Here is a 20,728-nt window from a genome sequence, read left to right as displayed (position 1 = left end):
CCAGACATCCGTGAAAAGCTGCACAGAATGTGAAGTAGTTTTTACTCCATATCGACAGCTTTTCATGGATGTGATGTGTATTTTTATAACTCCCATTGAATGAAAAATACTGTATACATCACCGTGTTTTTAAAATGCGATTGGAAAATGTGGTGGCTTGCAGATGTAAATGTCACGTTCATGTAGAATATTGGCGAATTCACTCATAAGAAAAAAAATCAGTTTTCACACAAGTATTGTTGTTTTTTAAAATACATACAATGTGATGATATATTCGTTTCAGTGGTTTGGACTTTAAATCAGCTTTACTTGTGACACACTTCACTTCTTTCTCTGCTTTATCTCTTCACTTTACACTTGAACACCCCAATTATTGTCACACACACACACACACACACACAAACACACACACACACACACACACACACACACACACACACACACACACTGAGCTCAGGAAAGCTCACACTACTTTTTTCCTAATTGAACTTAGCTAATTCTTTTTCCCGAGGGAAGAATTTGGGAATTAATACATATTGATTAACACACGCACTCAAACACACACACACACACACACACACACACACACACACACACACACACACACACACTCTTTTTAAAACAAATTAATTTAGGAGTTACATTTACAATCTCTTGTGAATTCACCATGAGTTCATGTACAATGTTATTAGCTGGTTGGTGGACCCACTCAATTAAATAACAGTGGTACTTCATAAAATGTTTCAGCAAGATTTAAACTTTTATACGTTTATGTTATTTCTTTTATATGCATGTTTATTATGTGAACAGTCACTCTTCACAGCAGTTTTGGTTTGTGTGTGTGTTTGTGTGTGAGGGGGGAGGGAGGGAGTGTGTAGGTCACCTGTTCCTGGCGGCAAAGTCTTTCAACATCATTACTGATGATTACAGATTGTAATCAGTAGAGGCTCACATGGTTGCAAACAGAGGAAACACACCTCCTCAGTGTAACGTTGCTGAGTTGCTCTACATTTGTTCACATGCGGAAAGTGTGTTACTGCTGAGTCTGAACATTTAAATGAATTTACACAGAACATTAAGCAAACAAATGGATAAGTCTTGTCTCTTCCTCTGTCATTAAGAACCAGCTGCCAATGAACCACCGCTGATCAGTTGATGAGAGTAAAAAACAAATGACTGCGGGTGAAGAGACAGGTAGATTTTCTTCATTAGTCCAGAGGGAGACTTGTTTCCACAGTTTTTCTCAGATCTTCAGCTGTAAACGTTCTGAATCTCAATTTCTAATGAGCTATGAGCAAATATGAGTCAGTCACCTGCAGATATAAATGTAAATTAATCATATGTTCAATGAACCCAACAGTTGCTCTTATCAATGGCTGATTACCAATGATCCATGAAGCCTCTGTAAATTATATATTGAGCATTCATAATTTATTATGTCATTTAGTATGTAAAGCTTTTATAAATGGTTGTTCATAAGAAACATTTTTATCCGTTTGACGAGCAATGTGATATTGAAGTATTGTACATTTTAATTAATACGCTTCTTATTCAAACCTTACTACTACTAAAGTCTGTTAATCAGAATCAGAATCAGAATCGTGATTTATCGCCGAGCAGGTTTACACATGCAAAAAAATTTGCTGTGGTGTATTTGTGCAAATATAAATATAAAAATAGGAAACAGAAATGTAATATAAAAAAGACTATATACTATATAATAACCATGTTATTATTAAATCCCTTAAACTCTTAACACAAAAAAGTGTTCAACAAGGAGAAGTGCAATACAAACAATAATAACACACAAGGATGTTGGCCACACAAAAGGTAAAACAGTCAAAATGAAAGAATCAGAAATAAAAACGAAACAGAGAGGGTCGTGTGTTCTCTCGTGCTGTCAGGATGATGAAGTGTGTGAACTGTCCCTTTAACTGAGGGGCAGGGCCGGCAGGGCCGCATCCCTGACCGCTGCACACAAACAGATCAGTGCGCCTGCTCTGCACAGAGGAGCGGCGGAGGAGTCGAGCGGCTGTCGATGCGCATTTCGGACACAGAGAGAGGTGAGCTGAACTTTCCCTCTGTCCTAACACGTTTAATATGGAGCAAAACACACGTCGGGTCTAACGGCACAGTCTCCATCCACCTCTTTGTCCTTTAAATCGTGTTTCCCTGCGGAGGCGCTGATCCCACCGATCACTCCCCTCCGCTTGTCAGTCCGCGGGGCGCTAACCAGCGGCAGCCCTCTCACACAGTCAGGGATGAGGCCGGCTAAAAGCAACATGGACGCTGCAGCTAACAGGGTCTCCACTTGTTGGTCCGTGTCTGAGGCGCTGGTGTGTGACGGTGAAGCGGCGCTTTGTTAGCCGTGTGTCCGACTGTCGTGGATCTATTTTAGGGTGAGGGGAGTGTTGCTTCCCGGAGCGAACGCATCCAGCGCGTGTAACGGTGGCCTGCGGACGCCATTGGTCACCATCGACTCTCTGGTCAACGAGGTGTTGTCATGTTTTCAGCGAAAAAACCCAGTTAAAGTCATTAAATCAATTGATCTGGACTCATCAGATCTTCAGATTTCTACCCTCAGCTGACAGGTGATGGTTTCAAGCCAAACATCTGCTGCTGTGGACTGTTGCCACTTCTCTTTTCCTTTTAGAAGTCTCCTAAATGATCATTTGTTAAAAGGGATTCGTCTATTAAAGAACTGTTTTTAAAACGTATTGTCTTAATAGGTAATGTTTTAACTGCTTGTTCCGTGTAAAGCACATTGAGCTGCATTTAATGCTATGGGAATTGTCATGTCCATGTTATTACAGATATTTGATATTTACCTTCTGTCCTATTGTTCAATTGCTTGTTTCCTTTTTTAACTGCTTCCTGTTGTTCGCCTTCAGTTTTTCAAGTCCCTTGTAACTGTGTTTTGAAAGGTGCTATATGAAAACAGTTTATTCTTATTATTACTTTTCAGTCACTGGTGTTTATTGCTTTTAATAAGAGCACCCAGGTTATTATTGTGTGACTCATATCCACAAGTTTTATCAATGTGTGTTTGGTTTTCTACAGATAAATCGTCCCACACAGACTCGCAGGAATCATGGGGAGCGGTAAGTCTGCAGACATTATTTTTATTCTACTTGTGCCCACAAGCAAAGGCACTTGCATGAACTTCATCGCTCAGATTCCTTAGAAACGGACACTCCCACTTTCTTTCTTCCACTTCTCTTTTTTCTAATATGTGTATTTTCAACATTGTCAAACATACAGTAGGTTACTCGTTGAAATGTGAGATCTTTAGCGCACAAATCTTATTCTTTTTCAGGAGTATTTCTCCTTTTCTATTTATTTACTTGTTTATTTTTGCCTTTCAAGTCTTGTGCTGATCACATCCCTGATCACACAGACTCCTTTGCTTGTTAATTCCCCCGTCTGTCAGACGTTCCCAAGGCATGTTGTGGCATCTTGTGCGCAGTTTGTGTTGGAGAGTTTTATATTCTTATTCTGGGAGTGTGGAACAGAGGAGCGCTCTGTCTCACTAACTTCATGGAGACAGATGCCGACATCAAAGAAACGTTTGTTTTTATGCAGAGATTTGGGCACTGGGCAGCACTCAACTCTGCTCTACTGCCTTTGTTCTCCCAGTTTTTGCCTTTTTTCTGCATCTCTATCCACTCCCATTGCCTCACTCTTCTCTTTTTCAGTTCTCTATCTTTGCTAAATCCCTCTTTTGTTTCCTCCTCGCTCACCGATATACCCTTACCTCTACTGTTGCCACATGTTGTCTGAATTCATGAATTTTTGTCAGACATTTGAAAAATTTGCATCCTTTCCCTCCTTCTTTGCCCTTGTCTTTCGGCTCCCCCACCACTCTTCTGCTACTGCCCTCCTCTCAGTGTTCCTGCCAGCGGACGCAGCCCACTCCGTGCTGCGGCGGCTGCGCAGGGCCAACTTCATGCTGGAGGAGATGAAGCAGGGAGACATCCAGAGGGAGTGCCGCGAGGAGATCTGCACCTATGAGGAGGCCCGCGAAGCTTTCGAGAATGACGAGAAGACGGTGAGGGGGCGAGAGAAAGCATCACATCAGAGCATTCAATTCTTCCTCATCAAAAAATTAAATACACGTTACTACACACCTGATTTGGCCTTTGTTAGTCTAGCATTTGGTTGTTTTTGTGACTCATCAGTTGTGATGTGTGTACAGGAATATTAACTCCAGCAGATAGTCATGAGATTTCCCAGTCAGCCTGTGACTGGGCAGACAAAAATTTACCACAGCTTGTGTGGTCATCAGAAAGTAATAAGCGCAAACACACAACTTTCCATAGGAAAGAACAAATGGCTGATTCTACGGATCACTTCTTCTTTTAATACTTCATCTGAACATTAGCTGGAAATCTCTATAAACACGAGACTCCCAGCCAGGGCTGATTTCAGCAAATCAATATTACTACTGCTGCTGTGTAACTGATGCCAAATCCAGACTATCCCTTTAATGTGTCAAGTATTAAATTCTATGCCAAGCGTGGTAGCTTGTGGAATGTGGGTGTTTTTCAGGATGTGATGATTATCAGCAGGAAGAACAGCCGAGTACGTGCTGGAGGGAGAGAGAGAGAGGTGTATTTGTGAAACCATTGTGAAAGGCCAGAGAGCAAAGTCACGCAGATAGACGTGCACAATCATGTGGTCTCTTTTTGTATGGCTGTTGTTGTCTGCGGCCTTTCAGTTGCAGTAATCCATACAAAATGTATTGTATACTGTGACCTTGGGTTTTGGATACAGTTTTGTGCCTCCTGCCTGAATGTAGTTGAGTCTTGCCTTGAGAAAAACATTTCTAATCTTGACTGTGTGTCTTTGTTCTGATCTGCTGCAGAGACGGTTTTGGGAGGAATACGTGCGTGAGAGCAGTCCGTCCGGAGGGCTGGAGACAGTGGTAAGTGGAGTCCACTCTGTCTACTTGATTGTGCCACTGATGCTGGTTGTGTTCATCATCGCCGCCGTCGCCATCACCGTGTGGCGTTGCCACTCCCGCAAGCGCTCACAGCGCAGCCCCAGCCTGGGACACTCGCATCACGACCACGTCCTGTCGGTGGTCTCGATGGACCATTGGGGGAGGGATTACCACCATGCTGACCAATCAGAACTGAGTATCCACAGCAGCCCAGCCTTTCCGGGCTCAGAGATCATATCAGGGAGAGGAAGCGCCGGAGATCCCCCGCCATCGTATGAGGAGGCTGTTGGCCACACAGACGTCCAGATAGAGACGGAGCCTCCTCCACAGTACGAGGACATCGTCACCACCAGCGCTTCTAGTGTCAACGGCCAAGGGAAGTAGACCTGCCTTTCACTACCACCCAAACAAAAGTCCTAACCTACACTAAGACTTATCTTATCATCTAGCAATGCCACTGTTGTGGTATCACCAGCCTTCCCCATTCTATACAAACAGAAACACTAATGGTCAATGGATTAATGCAATCTTTGCCAGAGCCAGTGCTGCTGCAGTTTGCACTAACCTTTATTCAGTGAGGTGAAGTGATGGCAGGAAGGATCACGTGATACTGCAATACCAAAACCTTGACTGAAGGTCCTGAAGTTGTATCTATGCTGTCACACTGTAGTAAATTAATTTAATTCTGCAGACATAACAAATGTTGCATGAAGTGTGAGGGGAAAAAAGTGATGATTGCCATAATGAAGGAGCTATTCTCAGTGTACATAAGGGTTGGGCCGATGCTTTATTGAAGATTTGTGCCAATTAACAGATATTTTTTGTAATGTTTAAATTTGACCAATTTGTTGTCAAAAAAATGACTTACTGTTTCCACCTGCATTTTGCAAAATTGTACTTTGCAAGATCCAGAACCAGTTTTTAATCCACACATCAATTTCAGTGAAACCGGACAAATTTAGATTGAATTCTTTCCACTAGGAGGCAGAAAAGAAACAAATTCAATTCTGTCATATGTAAAGTCTAACTTGTTATAGTTTAAATACTTATTTAGTCATTCTCATAAACAAACTGTTTATTCTGTTTACGTACAGAATATCCCAGACCATAAACACGTTGTTTTCACATAGTAAATTGGTGTAAATTGCTTTATCTTCTTCAGTTTTATTCCCCTGTGGTTATCCACAGTTTTATATTTGGGATTTAGATTAGAATCTAGATTCAGCTTGCCCTAATTTTAAATAGAATAATAATTTCTTAAATTACATGTTCAAGTAATAATCTTGTTTTAGTAATACTCATGAAATTAGAGATTTGTTTTGGCACATTAGGCTTTACCTGCAGCTCTGGCAGTCAGGATATTGAATATTGTGATTCCATCGTCCTGTATCGTGATACCAGATTGCTTGCATGGTGGTTTTTGCCTTTCAGAATCATTACATCCCTAATTAAGATCCAACTATTCAGCAAATTTGCTCAAGAACCAAAAGAGTTAAACTTAAGTTGCATAACTCATGAACACGCCACATTACTGTCTTCAATTTGATCCATTGATTAAACAAGTTGCCAAACTAATGCATCGGCCCAACTTCCTTATACACTAGTGAATGTTTTTGAGTTCAAGAAGCCATCGGTTGTAAAGGGGGTGCTGAAATACATTTTGTGAATGTGTGTCGTATGTGCTTTTCTTTTGGTAATGCATGCAGCTGGGTCTGTACTCCTGAGGTTGGATCAACCTCTGCACCGCCTGTTGTGCTATCTTGTCCATGTTTGGGCCACTGACAGTTGCTCAGAGGCTGCTTTAACTGTGAAATATGTCCCCACTCTTTCCCCTCAAGCAGTTGTAACTGTGTGTTGGATATGGCTATTTGTCTTTTGCTGAAGTAAACTGAGGATTCTACAAGTAGATTTGCAGCTAAATGGTAAATGTAGGTTTTGAAGTGACTTGCACAGGAATATGGGACTGGCCGCAATAGAGACAGAGGCTATAGGGTTTTCAGTTATCAGAGCAGTGACGGTATTTAATGTCAGCATGTGTAATGTATCTGTATATGTATATTGTGTGTGTGCGAGTAAGATACAGTGAGATTGTTTTACTTGACAGGAAAGCAGTGAGAGCGAAACTAATGGAAGGATTAAACACTCGGTTGTGAATAAAAGGAGGCACTTTGTGTTTAAGCTCAAAATGAGCTGCTGAATGAAACTGGGACAGTCAGACGTGTTCAGCGTGACTCTCAGCAATAACGATGTCACTGTAATCCTCTGGAAAAGAAATGCTCCTAATCTATATGCAATGCTGCTGCATAAAAACCAAATATATCTGATTTCCACCTGATACTGACAAACGTTTCCTGTCTGCACCTCACACACTTTGAGCACTGGTGGTTGTTATTTTACCTATTTTGTGAGTTGACCTTTGAACCTCAGCACTTGCTATGACGTGGCTATTTTTAAGTTGTGCTGGTAGAGGGTAGCCATTTTGGTAAGGTCAGTTGTACTATTACTTACAGAGCCCTGTTTTTTTTACAATGCCTTATCAAACAAATAAAATGTAATATAACATGAAGTGCGAGGGAACTTGTTATAAATCCTTTATCTGCAAAAGCTTGAATTAATTTGTAATAAAACATTAAAAATTTTGCTGTGCATTTTTTTCAGTGTCTCAAGAGTGTGATGCAGTGTGTAAAAACATGTTTGTGAATGTGAGCCTGAACCATTTATTGATAGACCAATTAAACATTTTACACTTGTTTGTTTGCTGATATATGCAGATATAAAAACTTATTTTACAAATATTGTATTTAGTTTTACAATAACAAATGCTGAAAAGATGTACATTTAAGTTGATATTTTACATCAAGATGCATTGAATTAGAAATGTATTACAAGAAATTATGACCAAATCCATAATATGTTTTTGCTTTAAGAAGTTAAATATTCTTTTAATCAGTAGCTAAAAAAAAAAAAAAGATAAATGTAACCGGAGTTAGAAAAGGATATGAAGTTGTATTTACTATTGTGGTAAAAAAATATTCAAATCATCAGTTTGGAACTCGAACTGTTACCACTGTTAAAACAAAGCAAGAAGTGACTCATTAACCACAAAAGAACAACTGGCCGCAGCGTGAGTGTGACTCGACAGGGAGAAGTTTAATTCTTCATATTCAGCTCTGATGGTCAAAAAGATTGCACTGTGTTTAGCAGATGCACTGACACATCCAAACCAGACTCTTTAACATTTGATATGACTCGGTGGCACACATACAAAACACCATGGCTCAGTTTCTCCTTGTTTTCCCTTCAGTGCCTCGTAAAGTGTGGAGATAATGCTGCTTCAAGTAGAACAAGGCACAGAAAACACACACACAGCTTGTGTTTGACACAAACACGTCATAAAAGCAGCTCAGTGGCTGAGTTTCACAACACAAGGTCTCATTACATTATTAAAATCCCCTGTGAACAAGCATTAACTAGGCTGATTTGACAAAAAGCAAACAGGAAAGAGGAATGCACCTTCAAGCTATTACAAAGAAAGTTCCATATTTTTGGTTAACACAGCAGTAACAGCTGCTGATAAAATCAAACAGGCGACACCTGTGTTTTGTCAATATTGAAACGTGTGAATACAGCGATCAAACCCAATCCTTAGGGTTTCGTAACACCTCCAGCATCTCAGCCTCCAGGGTTCCTTTTGCAGGCTCGTGCATGTACTCCCACCTGAGGAGGAAAGGGGAGTTCGTTACCAGGCAACACACACGGATCATTACATCACACAGGCGCCAGGTAACCGCTGCCTCAGCACAGCGTACAGAAGTCTTACCTGGCGGTGAGGGGGAGCGACATGAGGATGCTCTCGATTCTGGAGCCAGGCGTGGCCAAGCCAAACTTCACCCCCCTGTCGTACACCAGGTTAAACTCCACATATCTACAACAGCAAAATACACACAAAACCTGCTGTAGACATGTTGCTTCAAGTGATGAACATTAATCCTTAGGAGTCCTAGGCTATGTTGGACGGTTTTTAATACTTTTGAATTTGCCTGAACACAGCACATAAAAAATGTTCATGGTGCCATTGGTTGGTATCTGTTCAGCATAATGTTGCTTATATTACCAGACATTTGTTTCTCCTTGACATAGTGTATTAATGTGTTGAACCCAGAAAAACACAAAATATAAAACCCAATATGGAAAAATCCTGTGGTATTTTACTATAAAAATCCAACATGCTCAATGCAGCAATGTTAAAAAAGAGCAGGTTGTAAATGTTAAGATCATAATTGTAAACCTGATATAACGTCAAGCAATATAAACTTATTTGAATAGGTAGTTATATTGACGTTTTTTTTCTTTATAGCTATTCAACTCTTCTGTAGAGCATATACACCTGATCCTACTCATTCGGATGACCAACAACATTTCGTGCAAATTTCAGAAGAGCAGCAAACCTGACTTAAAGGCATCAGAGACACATTTGACCCACTTTTACCCAAAACAACCCACAATCCTTTTGGTTAAACTTCTGAATCAGTGTCAACAGTGAATGTTTGAAAATGAAAACAAATATTATTTTAAAAATGCATTGATGTTACTCTCAAAATGTCACAAGTTTTATAAAATGTTCTTTAACTGATATAAAAAAACTCTTTTTTCTTGCAGTTTATGCCTCTCACCAGTAGGAGATGCAGAAGGCCCTTAGCACCCTCACTTCCAGCATACTTGGAGATAGAGTATGTTGGTATTTATTTGGCTTTACTCTTTGTAAATGTTCCTGTTGGACAGTAGCTGAAGTCTTCCAGGTTGGTGCGTTTATGTTTTTCTACGTAGCTCTGATATATTAGTCTGGTATCCAAACTCAACAAATTCACATTATCCTTCATCTATAGTTGCTTATCGTTTGTCACCACCACAAAAAACTTAAATTAATGAGTCAAGGCTAATTCCCTAAAAAAAATTGTGAGCTTATAAAATCTCCTTTTAACACTCTCTCGCTGCAACATATTTTGTGCGTCTCTTACTCACCTGCCTCGTCGTACCTGCTGCCAGTCCTTCTCCTCGTCAGTGAAGGGATCATTGAGGTGTTTGTGTACGATGGGCAGGTAACAGGGAACCACAGTGCGAGCGCAGCTCTTGACAAAGTTGAATGCTTCCTCCTGACTCGGCGAGTCCAGGTCATCGAAGAAGATCCCTCCTATCCCCCGAGTCTCTCCTCTGTGGCGGATATAGAAGTATCTGTCACACCTAGAGAACAGAGGGGTTGGTTTAGAAAATCTTTTAGTTTCCACGTCAAAGTATCCGTCAGATACATGGTGGAGGATTCAGCTGTGGATTCAGTGGAGAGCAAAACCTGCACAACATGAGGAATGTTAACTACTTTCACGACTCAGAAGGAAACCTTTTCTTTAATATGCTCATTCAACCAATCTCACATCGGAACATTCTTTTAGAGCAATAGTTAACTTGGTTTAGCATTAACTGTGCATTCACATGATCCTCGGAAGCTTTGCAGTCGAAAGAGGAAAAAACATGGACGCTGTTGTGTTCATGTGTTTTGAGTGATTAAAAAACCCACCTCTTTACAGTATCAGCATAATGAAAGAGAGCAAAGAAAAATGACATAAATAATTTAAAACATGTACGTTGATCATAAAAACATCTGTATTGGCAAAAATGCATGGCGTTAGGTGAAGTTTGCAAATTACAAGTGTAAGTGGAAATTAGAAACTCGGTTTTAGGGCTGTTTGTAAAATTAAGTTAATTGGGTTATGAGTGATGATGTCACATGAATTTTCCCAGTCAGGAACTAATATTTCCAATTATTCCGACACATCATGAACACACAGTTACAATGGAAACCAGATGAGTCACCTGCCAGCACCTTTGAAACTCTAAAGCTCAGCCTGAACTAACTGGCTACTGGTGCAGCTTCATATCTACCAGACAGAAAGTGGTGTTGATGTTTCCATCTTCAGCAAGAAACCAAAGCTGTGTATTTCTAACAATGTCACACTTGAACTTCAGGTGAACTTCAAATTAAGATGACGAAACGTACTTATGCAAGCCACATCAGATAAACCACACCCTTTCCCTTCATATCCTCAAAGGTCATTAAGTGGCTAATGTAACGGCTCAACGGTTTTTCTGCAACTGCAGATTTTAGGCATGGAGTTCCTCTTATCATCATCTGACAGTGAGGGTACACCCACTGTAATCCACACAGACAAATACACAGAAATCTGGAGTGCAGATGTGTACGTGCTGAAACACACACACACACAGAACTGATCTAGTGTTAAACCGTACCATTTCTTAAAGTCGGGGTAGTACTGCGAGTGGTGTTTGTCGCAGGCCTCCTTCAGGGTGTTGTGGAAGTGAAAGGCATCGTCTTTATTTACATAGACTGGAGTCAGGTCTGTGCCTCCACCGAACCACCACTGCTTGTTGCCTGAAGCACGCCCACACAGACGAGGAAGAAGAAAACAAGGGTTATCATTCATTCATGTCATCAACAGTGTCACTGACACCAAGGCACAGCTGCTGACGTCAAGGAGTGACGGCCACACGCTCACCGTCTTCCTCCTCGATCTCAAAGTATCTGTAGTTGAAGTGCACGGTGGGGATGTGGGGGTTCTTGGGGTGGATAACGGAGCTCACACCCATGGCACAAAACGGCAGCTTCCCTGAGAGAACACACACTTTTAGAGTCAAATAGAGCTTCACACAAGCAGAAACATTGTAAGCTTTGTTGGTGTGTGTAGCGATCAATGGATATCTGAGAGTGCTACTTCGATGGTTAATCAGGATGAAGAGGCTCACCATCTTTCCCCTTCATGACTTTGCCTCTGCTCCTCATCTGCCTGGCTGCCTCCTCGGTCAGGTTCCCAAACACCACTGACACGTTGACCCCCGCTTTCTCAAATAGCTTTCCATCCTGCATCACACAGCTGATTCCTCCACCACCTGAGACACACACACACAAACACACACAGTTAAAAGACATGAGAATCTCACTATGGTCAGGTAAAGAAATAATCAGTTGTGATCACTCCCCCTCCTCACCTTCCTTCCTGTCCCACCGGTCCACCTTGAACGTCCCACCGTCCACCTCCTGCAGGGCTTTGCAGAACTCGGCCTGAGTCTCCATGATCAACATCTCCATCCTCGTCCGCATCTCCTCCTTCCTTCCCTGCAGCACGTTGATGTCGCTCACCGGCGCAGACATGAAGCCCCGACATCTCTCCAGGATGTCCCCCTCCTGCTCCTTCTCCTCGGCGGCCGGAGCCACCCTGGTCGCCATCTGTGCGCGCTGGAAGTGTCTGGCGTTGGCTACGAGTCCCGCTACAGCCGCTGCTGCTGTCACCGCTGCGGCTCCACCGAGAACCAGGGCTCCCCTCCTGGTTCGCCCGGCTGCGGATCTGCCTGCGCTCCCATGGGACATGAACCTTACCCCGGTACCTCTGGAAAGCCATCTCGATCCCGGAAGCAGGGTCGCTGACGGGCTGTGAGCGGAGGGACAGGGCAGCAGAGCCCCTCTAGCAGCGGGTGGTGCTTTTAAATGAACACTCAAACATCTCCTGGCTGTTGTCTGCGCCACTTTGTTTCCTGTGTAAAAGACGATGGAGGCCATCTGTAGGAGAACGTCACGCAGCTTCCCAGAGAACTGCAGCGGCTCGGAGGAGGAGCAGCTTCTTCTCCAGGGACTCGAACTTTAACTGCAGCTCGTGTTTACTGTCACGTTTCAAGTCCAGGGGTGTGTCGTACCTCGGAAGTGACAGAGGCAACACGGGAGCTGTAGTGTTCCGCCATTTATGGCGCCTTACCAACTTCAAGACCCATGATGCAGTGCGGCTGAAATCAAATGTTGCGTTCAAGTGCTTCCTCTATGCTCCGTCAATATCGCTCAGCAGTGTGAATGAATCCGGTCCGAGCATGACGTAGTTTTTATCTCAGTTAAATGTACTCAATTAATTTAATGATAGTATTCTGATACAACCATAACTATAACTATAACTATAACTGTAACTGTAACTAACTATAATGATAACTGTAAGACCCACCTTGATGCAGGACTGGGCCAAAAAGTGTATAATAACTAAAATATTTATTTTACATTTAACATTATTTATTTTTAGATCACTCAATATTGATAATTATCATGTTATTATTTATTTTAAATTCAGAGACTGATTTTTACTCTCGAGAAGGTTGTGGGTTTAAACTTCTTTACGGGCAGAAAATGACAAACACTTCATAAACAGCAAAACACTTGATTGTTCAAGGTGATCAATGATGTAAGAACCTCCTCACTGTGCACAATATATATATATATATATATATTGCTCTTTTATTGTAGTTATATTGATGAACACTACTTTATCAATATTGTTTTTTCCCACTTATAATTCAGCTGAAGTTGTACTTTAGTGTTGCCTACCTCGAGACAAATTTGAATAAAATAATAGCAACAGACACACATTGAATGTTTTTTTTAATGTTTTAAATACAGACCAACTGATAAAGTTAGTGTGACCTTTGTAATCAATAACACATTTTCCATTTCACATGCTACTGTAACAGGCCATCATAATATTCAGTTAAATAAGTACATATTAATACAGTGACAGCTACAGAGTAAGTGCTATGTGTTTTTGTAGTTACACACATTGTTCTCTGTCTGAGAACCTTTACGTAACATCTTGGGTGTTAAAGAGTTTACATGAAGATTTTATTATCGTGTCTGTAAAACAGGTTGTTGCTGGTCGCGCATGCGCAGCTCGTAAAGCGTGTTGTCGGTCTCCATGGCGACGGCTCCATTAAAGCTGTCAAGGCTGCGGAAGGAGCAGCAGCGGATTATGTGCTCAGGTGTTGTTCCGCACTCTGCCAGGCTCCGTGTGGCCCACTTAGATGGAGAAGTAGTCCCCGAACCAACCCGGCTGGATGTCCTTTCTCTCCGGCTTCAAGTAGACAGGAGCGACGCTTCACAGGAACCAGCTGGTGGTGAGTTCAAGAGCCAATGTGGGCGAGCACAGTTTATTACTTATTTCCAGCAGACAAAACTTTGATTATCAAGAGTTTTACTAGAGGAAACTGTGTCTGCAGCTCAGCCTGTTAGTCTGTCTCCTTCCAGTGTATTTATATGAACCTGAGAGCTCTTAAAATAAACCGGATTAAACAGTCTGTGTGGGACACATGTTGTCTGGTAGCGTGTGAATGTGGGTCTGAGTTACAACTCTAACACAATTACAGGATCCAAAGTAAATATAACCCGCAGGATAACAGACAGGAGATCATGTCTGTGTAGCCAAGGCAATAACAAAAGCTTACTACTAACCATGTGCAGGACTGCTTTCTGTCCTCTAGGTGGCAATCCCACATGTATATAACTATATGTTTACGAGTAACCTATAAAATAAGATAAGATAAAATAAAATAATCCTTTATAAATCCCACAACGGGGAAATTTGCAATATTACAGGAGTAAGAGTCAAAAATAGGCATCAGTAAGTAATAATAAGTAACATGCAAGTGTAAGGAAATAGATATATAAACTGTGATGTGGTGGGATTTGTATCCCACAAAGTCTCCTATCATTTACATAGATTAACCACAACTATAGTTGGACTGAATTTGTCCTCTGATGAAACAACATTTAAATTCTGGATTTATGCTTGGATCTTCAAAGAAAATAATATTGCACACATATCAGTGCCATAAATATGTAAAAATGTTTCCATCAAGATCAATGAATTCGGCATTCGTACCAAAATGTTATGTCTGCTTTACTGACCCACACCACATCATTCGAGCAAGTTTCATGTTAATCCGCAGTAGTTTTTCCATAATCCGTAACAAACGCAGATTAAACTATAACCTCCGGAGGTAATGAATATCCAAACCCCTCTTTATCAGTTGGCCAGATGTTTCAAGATAGTAGTGTAGGTGAGGAAGACATTTCAATACAGAGAAAATTCCACACTAATAATCTGGTTCTTTTGGAGCCATGAATATTTTTCTGGCTGGTCGATCTTGCTCAGGTCTGACTGGTTGTTTTTTCTTGCAGGTCCAGCAGATGGTGTGGCAACAATCAGTCCTTCAATGAGTCTCTGATCTTGTCCCAGTATGAGTGAGGTGGTCTGTAAGTCCCAGGAGGAGTATGAGGATGACTTTGAGAAGGATCTGGACTGGCTGATCAGTGAGGGGCAGGTAAGAATGACCACTGGGTGGACTAATTCCATTTCCTCTTTCTTCTTTTACTCTTGTTTTTATTTATCAGCCTGTGTCTTTATTGCATTGATTCTACTTTCTGCAGACGGAGATCGGAGTAGGTCCCTGACTCTGCTCTGTGAAAGTATGATGGAGCCAGCGTTGAGTTACTTGAGCTGGCCCACCTCACTATTTGCATGTGAAACCTGCTCTGTTGACATACACTGACATACTTTCACTGTGCTGCTGCTGGATGCAATATTGATGAAGACAATTACACATGTCTGTTATAGCACCAGCGCAGCTATTTACCTGCTGAGTATTGATGCTGCTCATTCATTTACAGTCAATGAATGAATGCAGTGAGCCTCTGTCTTTTTTCACCACACAGGGTCCTGACAATGACATCGAGGATGAAATTGACAAAGAGCTGGAGGAGGATGAGAAACGGCAACGAAGGAAACGGAAGGAGAAGAAAGGCAACAAAACAGAGGTGGTGGAAGAGGATGAAGACAGGTGGCCCTCACCTATGGAGCCGTTGGAGTACGACTCTGACAGAGACAGCCCCAATAAGTCTTCACCTATAGCCCCACCCCCTCCAGGGATGGATGACCAGACGGACGAGGAGAAGAAATACATCCTGGAGAAGATCCAGCAGGCAAACCGAGAGCTGCAGGATCAAGAAGCTCCAGATAGTACGAGGCGCAGGCGGCTGCATTTCAAAGAGACGCTGGTGGACCTGGTGGTGCCTCCGCTGAAGTTTGAGAAAAATGGCAAAAGTGGTGAGGTGGAAGGAGGGAAGGAAAACAAGAAGGATGCAGAGGCAGAGACTGTGTCAGGGAAGTTGTCTGAGCTTAAACTTTCCCCCCGGGAGAAGAATGTAAGATCTGGAGGATCTGGCAGGGCTGTGGAGAGCAGTGACGGAGGGCAGGGGATCAGGGAGGGCAGAGTCCTTGTTGAAAAAGATGGGAAGTTCGACCTGGTCAGCTTAAAAGAGGTGGAGAGTCAAGGACTTCTCCCTTCCATCACAAGCAACAACAGCAACTATTCTCGTACCTCCCCATGTCTCCAGGAGACAACTGTGAGCTCCAGGAAGACCCACAGCTCTGCCCCCTCCTCCTCTCCTCTGTCTCGTTCTGGCTCTTCCCTCTTCAAGTATGGCTTCGATCCCCTCCGGGCCCCGAGACCTCCAGCGCAGCCCAGGAGCAGGCCCAGCTCAGCCAACCACAGCCACAGAGGCAGCCAGAGGAGAGGCATGAAGCGGCGGGTGCAGTCGGCCACTGGGACACCCTGCCAGGCCACATACACCCTGTCCCCCCAACAGAAAGAGCTGCTGCACAGGGTCCAGGAGAGGAAGGAGACGCTGGCCAGAGAGGTAAGAGCACACAGCTGAGCAAATAGAGGCTCACATAAAGTTTTAATTATTTACTTAAAGGTCCAGTGTGTAAGATTGAGGTGAGAGGGATCTATTGGCTGAAATAGAATTTCAAATAATCCTAGCGATATTTTCACTAGTGTGTTTCATCTAAATTGTACATGTTGTTGTTTTCTTTACCCTAGAAGGGGCCTTTTATATTTGAATACTTTATATTTACATCAGGAGGGGGGGTCCTGTCGTTCAAACTGGACAAACTAAACACCTTTTAGGTTTTTATGACAACTGCCACAGGTTCTCTGTCATGTTTGGAAGAGGAGGGTGAGGTGAGGGGTCTTGAGCTGCAGCATGCAACTTCACCACTAGATATCGCTAAATTCTACACACTGAACCTTTAAATCAATATTTCAATCTTGTTTCCCATGTCAGGCCGAGCAGAGGAAACGTGAGGAAGAGGAGCTGAAGAGGCAGGAGAACGAGCTGGCATTCAAAGCCTGGTTACTGAGGAAAAGAGAGCAGCTCCAGGAGGAGAGAAGGATCCTCCGAGCTCAGGAGATAGAGAGGATGAATTCTAAGGTATGGCCACAAGGAGGCACACTAACCCACTACACCAAAATACTTAATAGGTACTGGGTAGAGAAATTATATGAGCCAAGAAAAAGGTTCTGTTTTGTCTGGTCATCTGAACTTTTTTATTGGGTATTCGTAATCATTTTAAGTCTTTAGTTATTTAATCCATAGGAGTGAAGCCTTGACCTAGCATATTAAAATGAAAACTTATATTGATACAGAATTAATTTAGGTTATAATCCTAATTTTAGAGGATGTTGAAAATTGAATTGTCAACCTATTTTTACAAAGCAGACAGAAAATTAGTAAACCCATTCCTTTCAAGCTTACTATTTCATTTTGCACCAGTCTGAAGCTTAGTATTGTAACAGAATGCATTCTATTCCATGCAGACTGCATGAAAACATGTTTTATGTGAAATAAATTAATTTAAATGCACTGTATAAATTTAACTGGATTTCTTATTGGAAAGCTTTTTAAGACACTTGGCAGCAGATCAGTTAAGTTCTGTGAAAAAAAACTTTGCAGAGAACAGGGAAGGTATCACTACATGAAGCACTGACAATACTTTATTAGTTATAACCAGAGAAAGAGAGGTGGACGTCTATAGTGAGTAAAATCTACAAAATCCCCAAAACCTCATTCCCTGAAAATATCAAGATCCATTCAAAAACATTGCACAATGGTTGCGGTCTATTCGTGTGTTGTTACTGCCTTGTTTTCGACTTCTTCACACAGAAGGCCTTCTCACAGGGCAACTCGGAGGAGGCGTTCAAGCTGTGGCTGCAGAGGAAGCAGGAGCAGCAGCAGAAAGAGAAGCAGCTGGTGGAGCTGAAGAAGCTGGAGGAGGACGATGGTTACCTCCTACGCAGCCGAGAGGAGTGTGAACGTGCCTTCAAACTGTGAGTTCACCTTTATCCTTTTTCCTCAATTTCTAAATAATAAATAATTGTTTAAAGTAAGCCAGTATTGAAGTGATCTTTACTGTCATGTATTAAAGGTGCAGATACTTTCCACCTATTAAAGCCTCTGGTCCAGACTCTCTATCAGCTGTCATTGAGCAAGCAAGTGGGTAGTGGGCGGGAATAAATGTCATGACAGAGCACTGATGGAAAAATCTTAACTGTCATCAGACTCACAAAGAGTCATTTCTATAACTTTCACACACAGACATGAATTACTGAGCTGAAATGCTGAGGCACAGCAGGGCCTCTGTTTTAATCTGCACACATTCATAAATATCAGTCCCCTTCACATGACAGACTATTTTTTCCCATCAAGATCTGTAAATTATTACTATTTCATAATGCAAGAGAAAGTGAAATACATTTTTTGAATCTACACCAACAGTTTATGAATTCTTCCCTGACCATAACAAACCCTTCCACCAAGTAACATGATAATCCATCCAGGAGTTTTTGCGTAATCTTGTTTTCAATCAAACAAACAAACCAACAAACTGACAGGGGTGAAAAACTAACCTCGCTGGCAGAGGTAACCCGAGCAGCTCAGGGAATGATATATATTTTCTTTTAATGATAATACTGAATATTAATAGTTAAAGTGGACTTTTACATGTCCTGGAGATCTAATGTGATCTGGCAAAAGTTCACTTCATTCTCTAACATTAAAGTGTATTATCTGTCCTCTTTTCCATCAGGTGGGTGAAACGAAAGCGAGCAGAGGAGCGAGTGGAGCAGCAGGCAGCTCGGGAGCATTCTCGCAGGTTGGTGCTGGAGGAGCGGCGAGCGCGACGCATGCGGGACCTGCAGTGTACTGTCAACGAATCCAAGCCATTCAGATTCACAGAGCAGCTGGTTTACCACTTCTGACCCAAACAAGTTGGATTCACACATCATCACATACAAGTGGAGTCAGCTCTGTTACACTGAACAACACAGGACCTGGTGTGGATCATGAGACATTATTGCTTGTTCAGCTGTTGCTTTGGTTTTGTTTGATATTTTTCTGTTTTGCGTTAAAGCACATTTCTTGAAATAAGTTTACAGCAGTGACCCTGACTCCGTTTGAACATGCACTTTACTTTATCTAAACTGCAGTTCTGTGCATTAGATACAAGGACAGAACCAGTTCTTAGGCTCCTGCAGGCCTCTTATCAGAGTATTTGGTGACACACAGTGACGATTATTTGTACTTTAATGAACGGTAAAGGAATAAAATCTTTATCTGTATGAAGAAAGTAGTAAATATGCCTGATGGTCAATAATATGAAACAGACATTTTTAGTTAAAAGAAGATAAAAAATTGTACGATTTTATGCGGAACATTAAATATGAATAAATAAAGCAGATATACACCATTGAATAAAGATGGGGAATATTATTTTTTAATTTATAGACATGGACACGTACATTTTTTGTGTACCACAGCATTTCAAAATAAAATATCAGTGAAACAAAAGTCACCAACAACATAAAACAACAGGATTAAGTTTCTGGTAAGCAATTTAAATCTATTTTAAAAAAACAAAGCCACTCTTAGTACGTTTCTCTCCACTGGATTTACAGTGCATGACTCAGCTTCTCATCTGTATCATTAGCACAGATATGAAGACATAAAGGACCTTACAGGTATGTATTCCTTGAAACAGGAATGATTGATGTCTTTTATGAAAAAATTCCTCATATTAAAAGTAGACAGCAGCTGTCTATTATTGAAAACACATAAATAAAAGTAAAACATAAACAGACATGTACACGCACATACACACACATCATGTCCTCAGTCAGTGAACATGTAAACCTGTATCCTACTCTGTGTGCCCAGGAAGGAAAAATAAGCGGAGACAGTGGACAAAGTAGAACAGACGACATCTTCAGTCTCAGACTCGACACACAGAAGACAGAGTGCATGACCATTAAATATTCAGCATATTAAAAAATATCTCTTTTTTTTGAATGAGTGTTATTTCAGATTTAGAAAAACAGTGCACTGCCTACTTTGAAAATAATTTTTACTGGCACAGAAAAATAATAGAGTATGTAACAGTACCATTAGTACAAAAATCTAATATTATTTTTGGACAACTGACCACTTAAATGAATTACTTTTAATAACTGTACATAGTGTTTTTAATTAAAAATCCACTGAATTAATTGTCCAGAATAAGAATAAGAACAACCCGGAACAGAAAAACAGTTGAATGCCACTTTTGTCTGTGGCTTCTTCACAGTGAGACTACAGGTACGAGCAGTCTTCAAAAGAAACAGTCAACATCATAAACTCTCCAGCTACGAAAAAACAAACAAAGTGAATCAGACTTTCTCTTAACTCGACGCTGCGAAGAAAGACAAAATCCCAAATGTAATCTCAAGTACTGGTGTGCGAAGAAACATCAACAAAAAAACATGTCTGACAACACAAATATGACAAAATGACAACATTATTGATCTTGCACTTCAAACAGTACAAAAATAGAAATTATCTGATCCAAAAGTCATTCAATAAATAGTTAAAATATATAGAATGATTTGATTTCGGGAGGTGGGGGCAGTTTCTCTGTTTCTACAGTTCATCTTTAGGGTTAATGTTGAGGCCCCGATCCCACACAGACTCTGTGTCCAGCGCCTGGATCACCTCATCTGCCTGGAGTCTTTCCTGGAGAAGAAGAAGAAAAA

The 20,728-nt window shown here is 41.5% G+C and overlaps 4 protein-coding genes across 7 annotated transcripts in view; 2 read left to right on the top strand and 2 right to left on the bottom strand.

Annotated features, from left to right (window-relative positions):
• The first annotated feature begins 1,939 nt into the window (after positions 1-1,939).
• prrg1 (proline rich Gla (G-carboxyglutamic acid) 1) lies at positions 1,940-7,581 on the top strand. 3 transcript variants are annotated; one of them, XM_020112857.2, is made up of 4 exons: positions 1,940-2,063; positions 3,061-3,101; positions 3,888-4,048; positions 4,865-7,581. In XM_020112857.2, the coding sequence occupies exons 2-4, from the start codon at positions 3,092-3,094 to the stop codon at positions 5,324-5,326; spliced, it is 633 nt and encodes a 210-aa protein (XP_019968416.1). In that variant the 5' UTR covers positions 1,940-2,063; positions 3,061-3,091; the 3' UTR covers positions 5,327-7,581. The 3 variants fall into 3 exon arrangements, with proteins under 3 accessions (XP_019968416.1, XP_019968417.1, XP_069378079.1); XM_020112858.2 differs by having other exon boundaries at positions 1,989-2,591; XM_069521978.1 differs by lacking the exon at positions 1,940-2,063 and adding an exon at positions 2,100-2,399.
• A 493-nt stretch (positions 7,582-8,074) lies between these two features.
• cpox (coproporphyrinogen oxidase) lies at positions 8,075-12,795 on the bottom strand. Its single transcript, XM_020081438.2, has 7 exons — positions 12,002-12,795; positions 11,759-11,902; positions 11,512-11,622; positions 11,246-11,387; positions 9,965-10,183; positions 8,763-8,867; positions 8,075-8,659 (listed from the first exon to the last, which is right to left on the bottom strand). Exons 1-7 carry the CDS (start codon positions 12,567-12,569, stop codon positions 8,575-8,577), a joined length of 1,374 nt encoding a protein of 457 aa, XP_019936997.2. The 5' UTR covers positions 12,570-12,795; the 3' UTR covers positions 8,075-8,574.
• Positions 12,796-13,713: 918 nt separating this feature from the next.
• ccdc181 (coiled-coil domain containing 181) lies at positions 13,714-19,419 on the top strand. 2 transcript variants are annotated; one of them, XM_069521974.1, is made up of 6 exons: positions 13,714-13,939; positions 15,003-15,145; positions 15,537-16,520; positions 16,950-17,096; positions 17,844-17,992; positions 18,751-19,419. In XM_069521974.1, exons 2-6 carry the CDS (start codon positions 15,062-15,064, stop codon positions 18,920-18,922), a joined length of 1,536 nt encoding a protein of 511 aa, XP_069378075.1. In that variant the 5' UTR covers positions 13,714-13,939; positions 15,003-15,061; the 3' UTR covers positions 18,923-19,419. The 2 variants fall into 2 exon arrangements, with proteins under 2 accessions (XP_069378075.1, XP_019936369.2); XM_020080810.2 differs by having other exon boundaries at positions 13,720-13,939; positions 17,829-17,992.
• p3h2 (prolyl 3-hydroxylase 2) overlaps positions 19,416-20,728 on the bottom strand; it is a 59,395-nt gene continuing 58,082 nt past the window's right edge. The window contains exon 15 of the mRNA XM_020081408.2: positions 19,416-20,708. Coding sequence (XP_019936967.2) covers positions 20,616-20,708 — 93 coding nt within the window. The 3' untranslated portion in view covers positions 19,416-20,615. The remainder of the gene's footprint in view (positions 20,709-20,728) is intronic.

This window comes from Paralichthys olivaceus, chromosome 3 (genome assembly GCF_024713975.1).
Source record: "Paralichthys olivaceus isolate ysfri-2021 chromosome 3, ASM2471397v2, whole genome shotgun sequence".
Classification (NCBI taxonomy): Eukaryota; Metazoa; Chordata; class Actinopteri; order Pleuronectiformes; family Paralichthyidae; genus Paralichthys; species Paralichthys olivaceus.
Note: the sequence above shows the minus strand (reverse complement) of the source record. Positions and strands in the feature narration are given on the sequence as shown.

Coding starts and splice junctions, on each gene's coding strand:
- prrg1 (XM_020112857.2), top strand. Junction 4,049..4,864: donor TCGAGAATGACGAGAAGACG/GTGAGGGGGCGA, acceptor GATCTGCTGCAG/AGACGGTTTTGGGAGGAATA.
- cpox (XM_020081438.2), bottom strand. CDS start 12,569: ATGGCCTCCATCGTCTTTTACACAGGAAACAAAGTGGCGCAGACAACA. Junction 11,388..11,511: donor TGAGATCGAGGAGGAAGACG/GTGAGCGTGTGG, acceptor GGCGTGCTTCAG/GCAACAAGCAGTGGTGGTTC. Junction 10,184..11,245: donor TACCCCGACTTTAAGAAATG/GTACGGTTTAAC, acceptor TCTGTTCTCTAG/GTGTGACAGATACTTCTATA.
- ccdc181 (XM_020080810.2), top strand. CDS start 15,062: ATGAGTGAGGTGGTCTGTAAGTCCCAGGAGGAGTATGAGGATGACTTT. Junction 16,521..16,949: donor AGGAGACGCTGGCCAGAGAG/GTAAGAGCACAC, acceptor TTCCCATGTCAG/GCCGAGCAGAGGAAACGTGA. Junction 17,097..17,828: donor TAGAGAGGATGAATTCTAAG/GTATGGCCACAA, acceptor TTCTTCACACAG/AAGGCCTTCTCACAGGGCAA.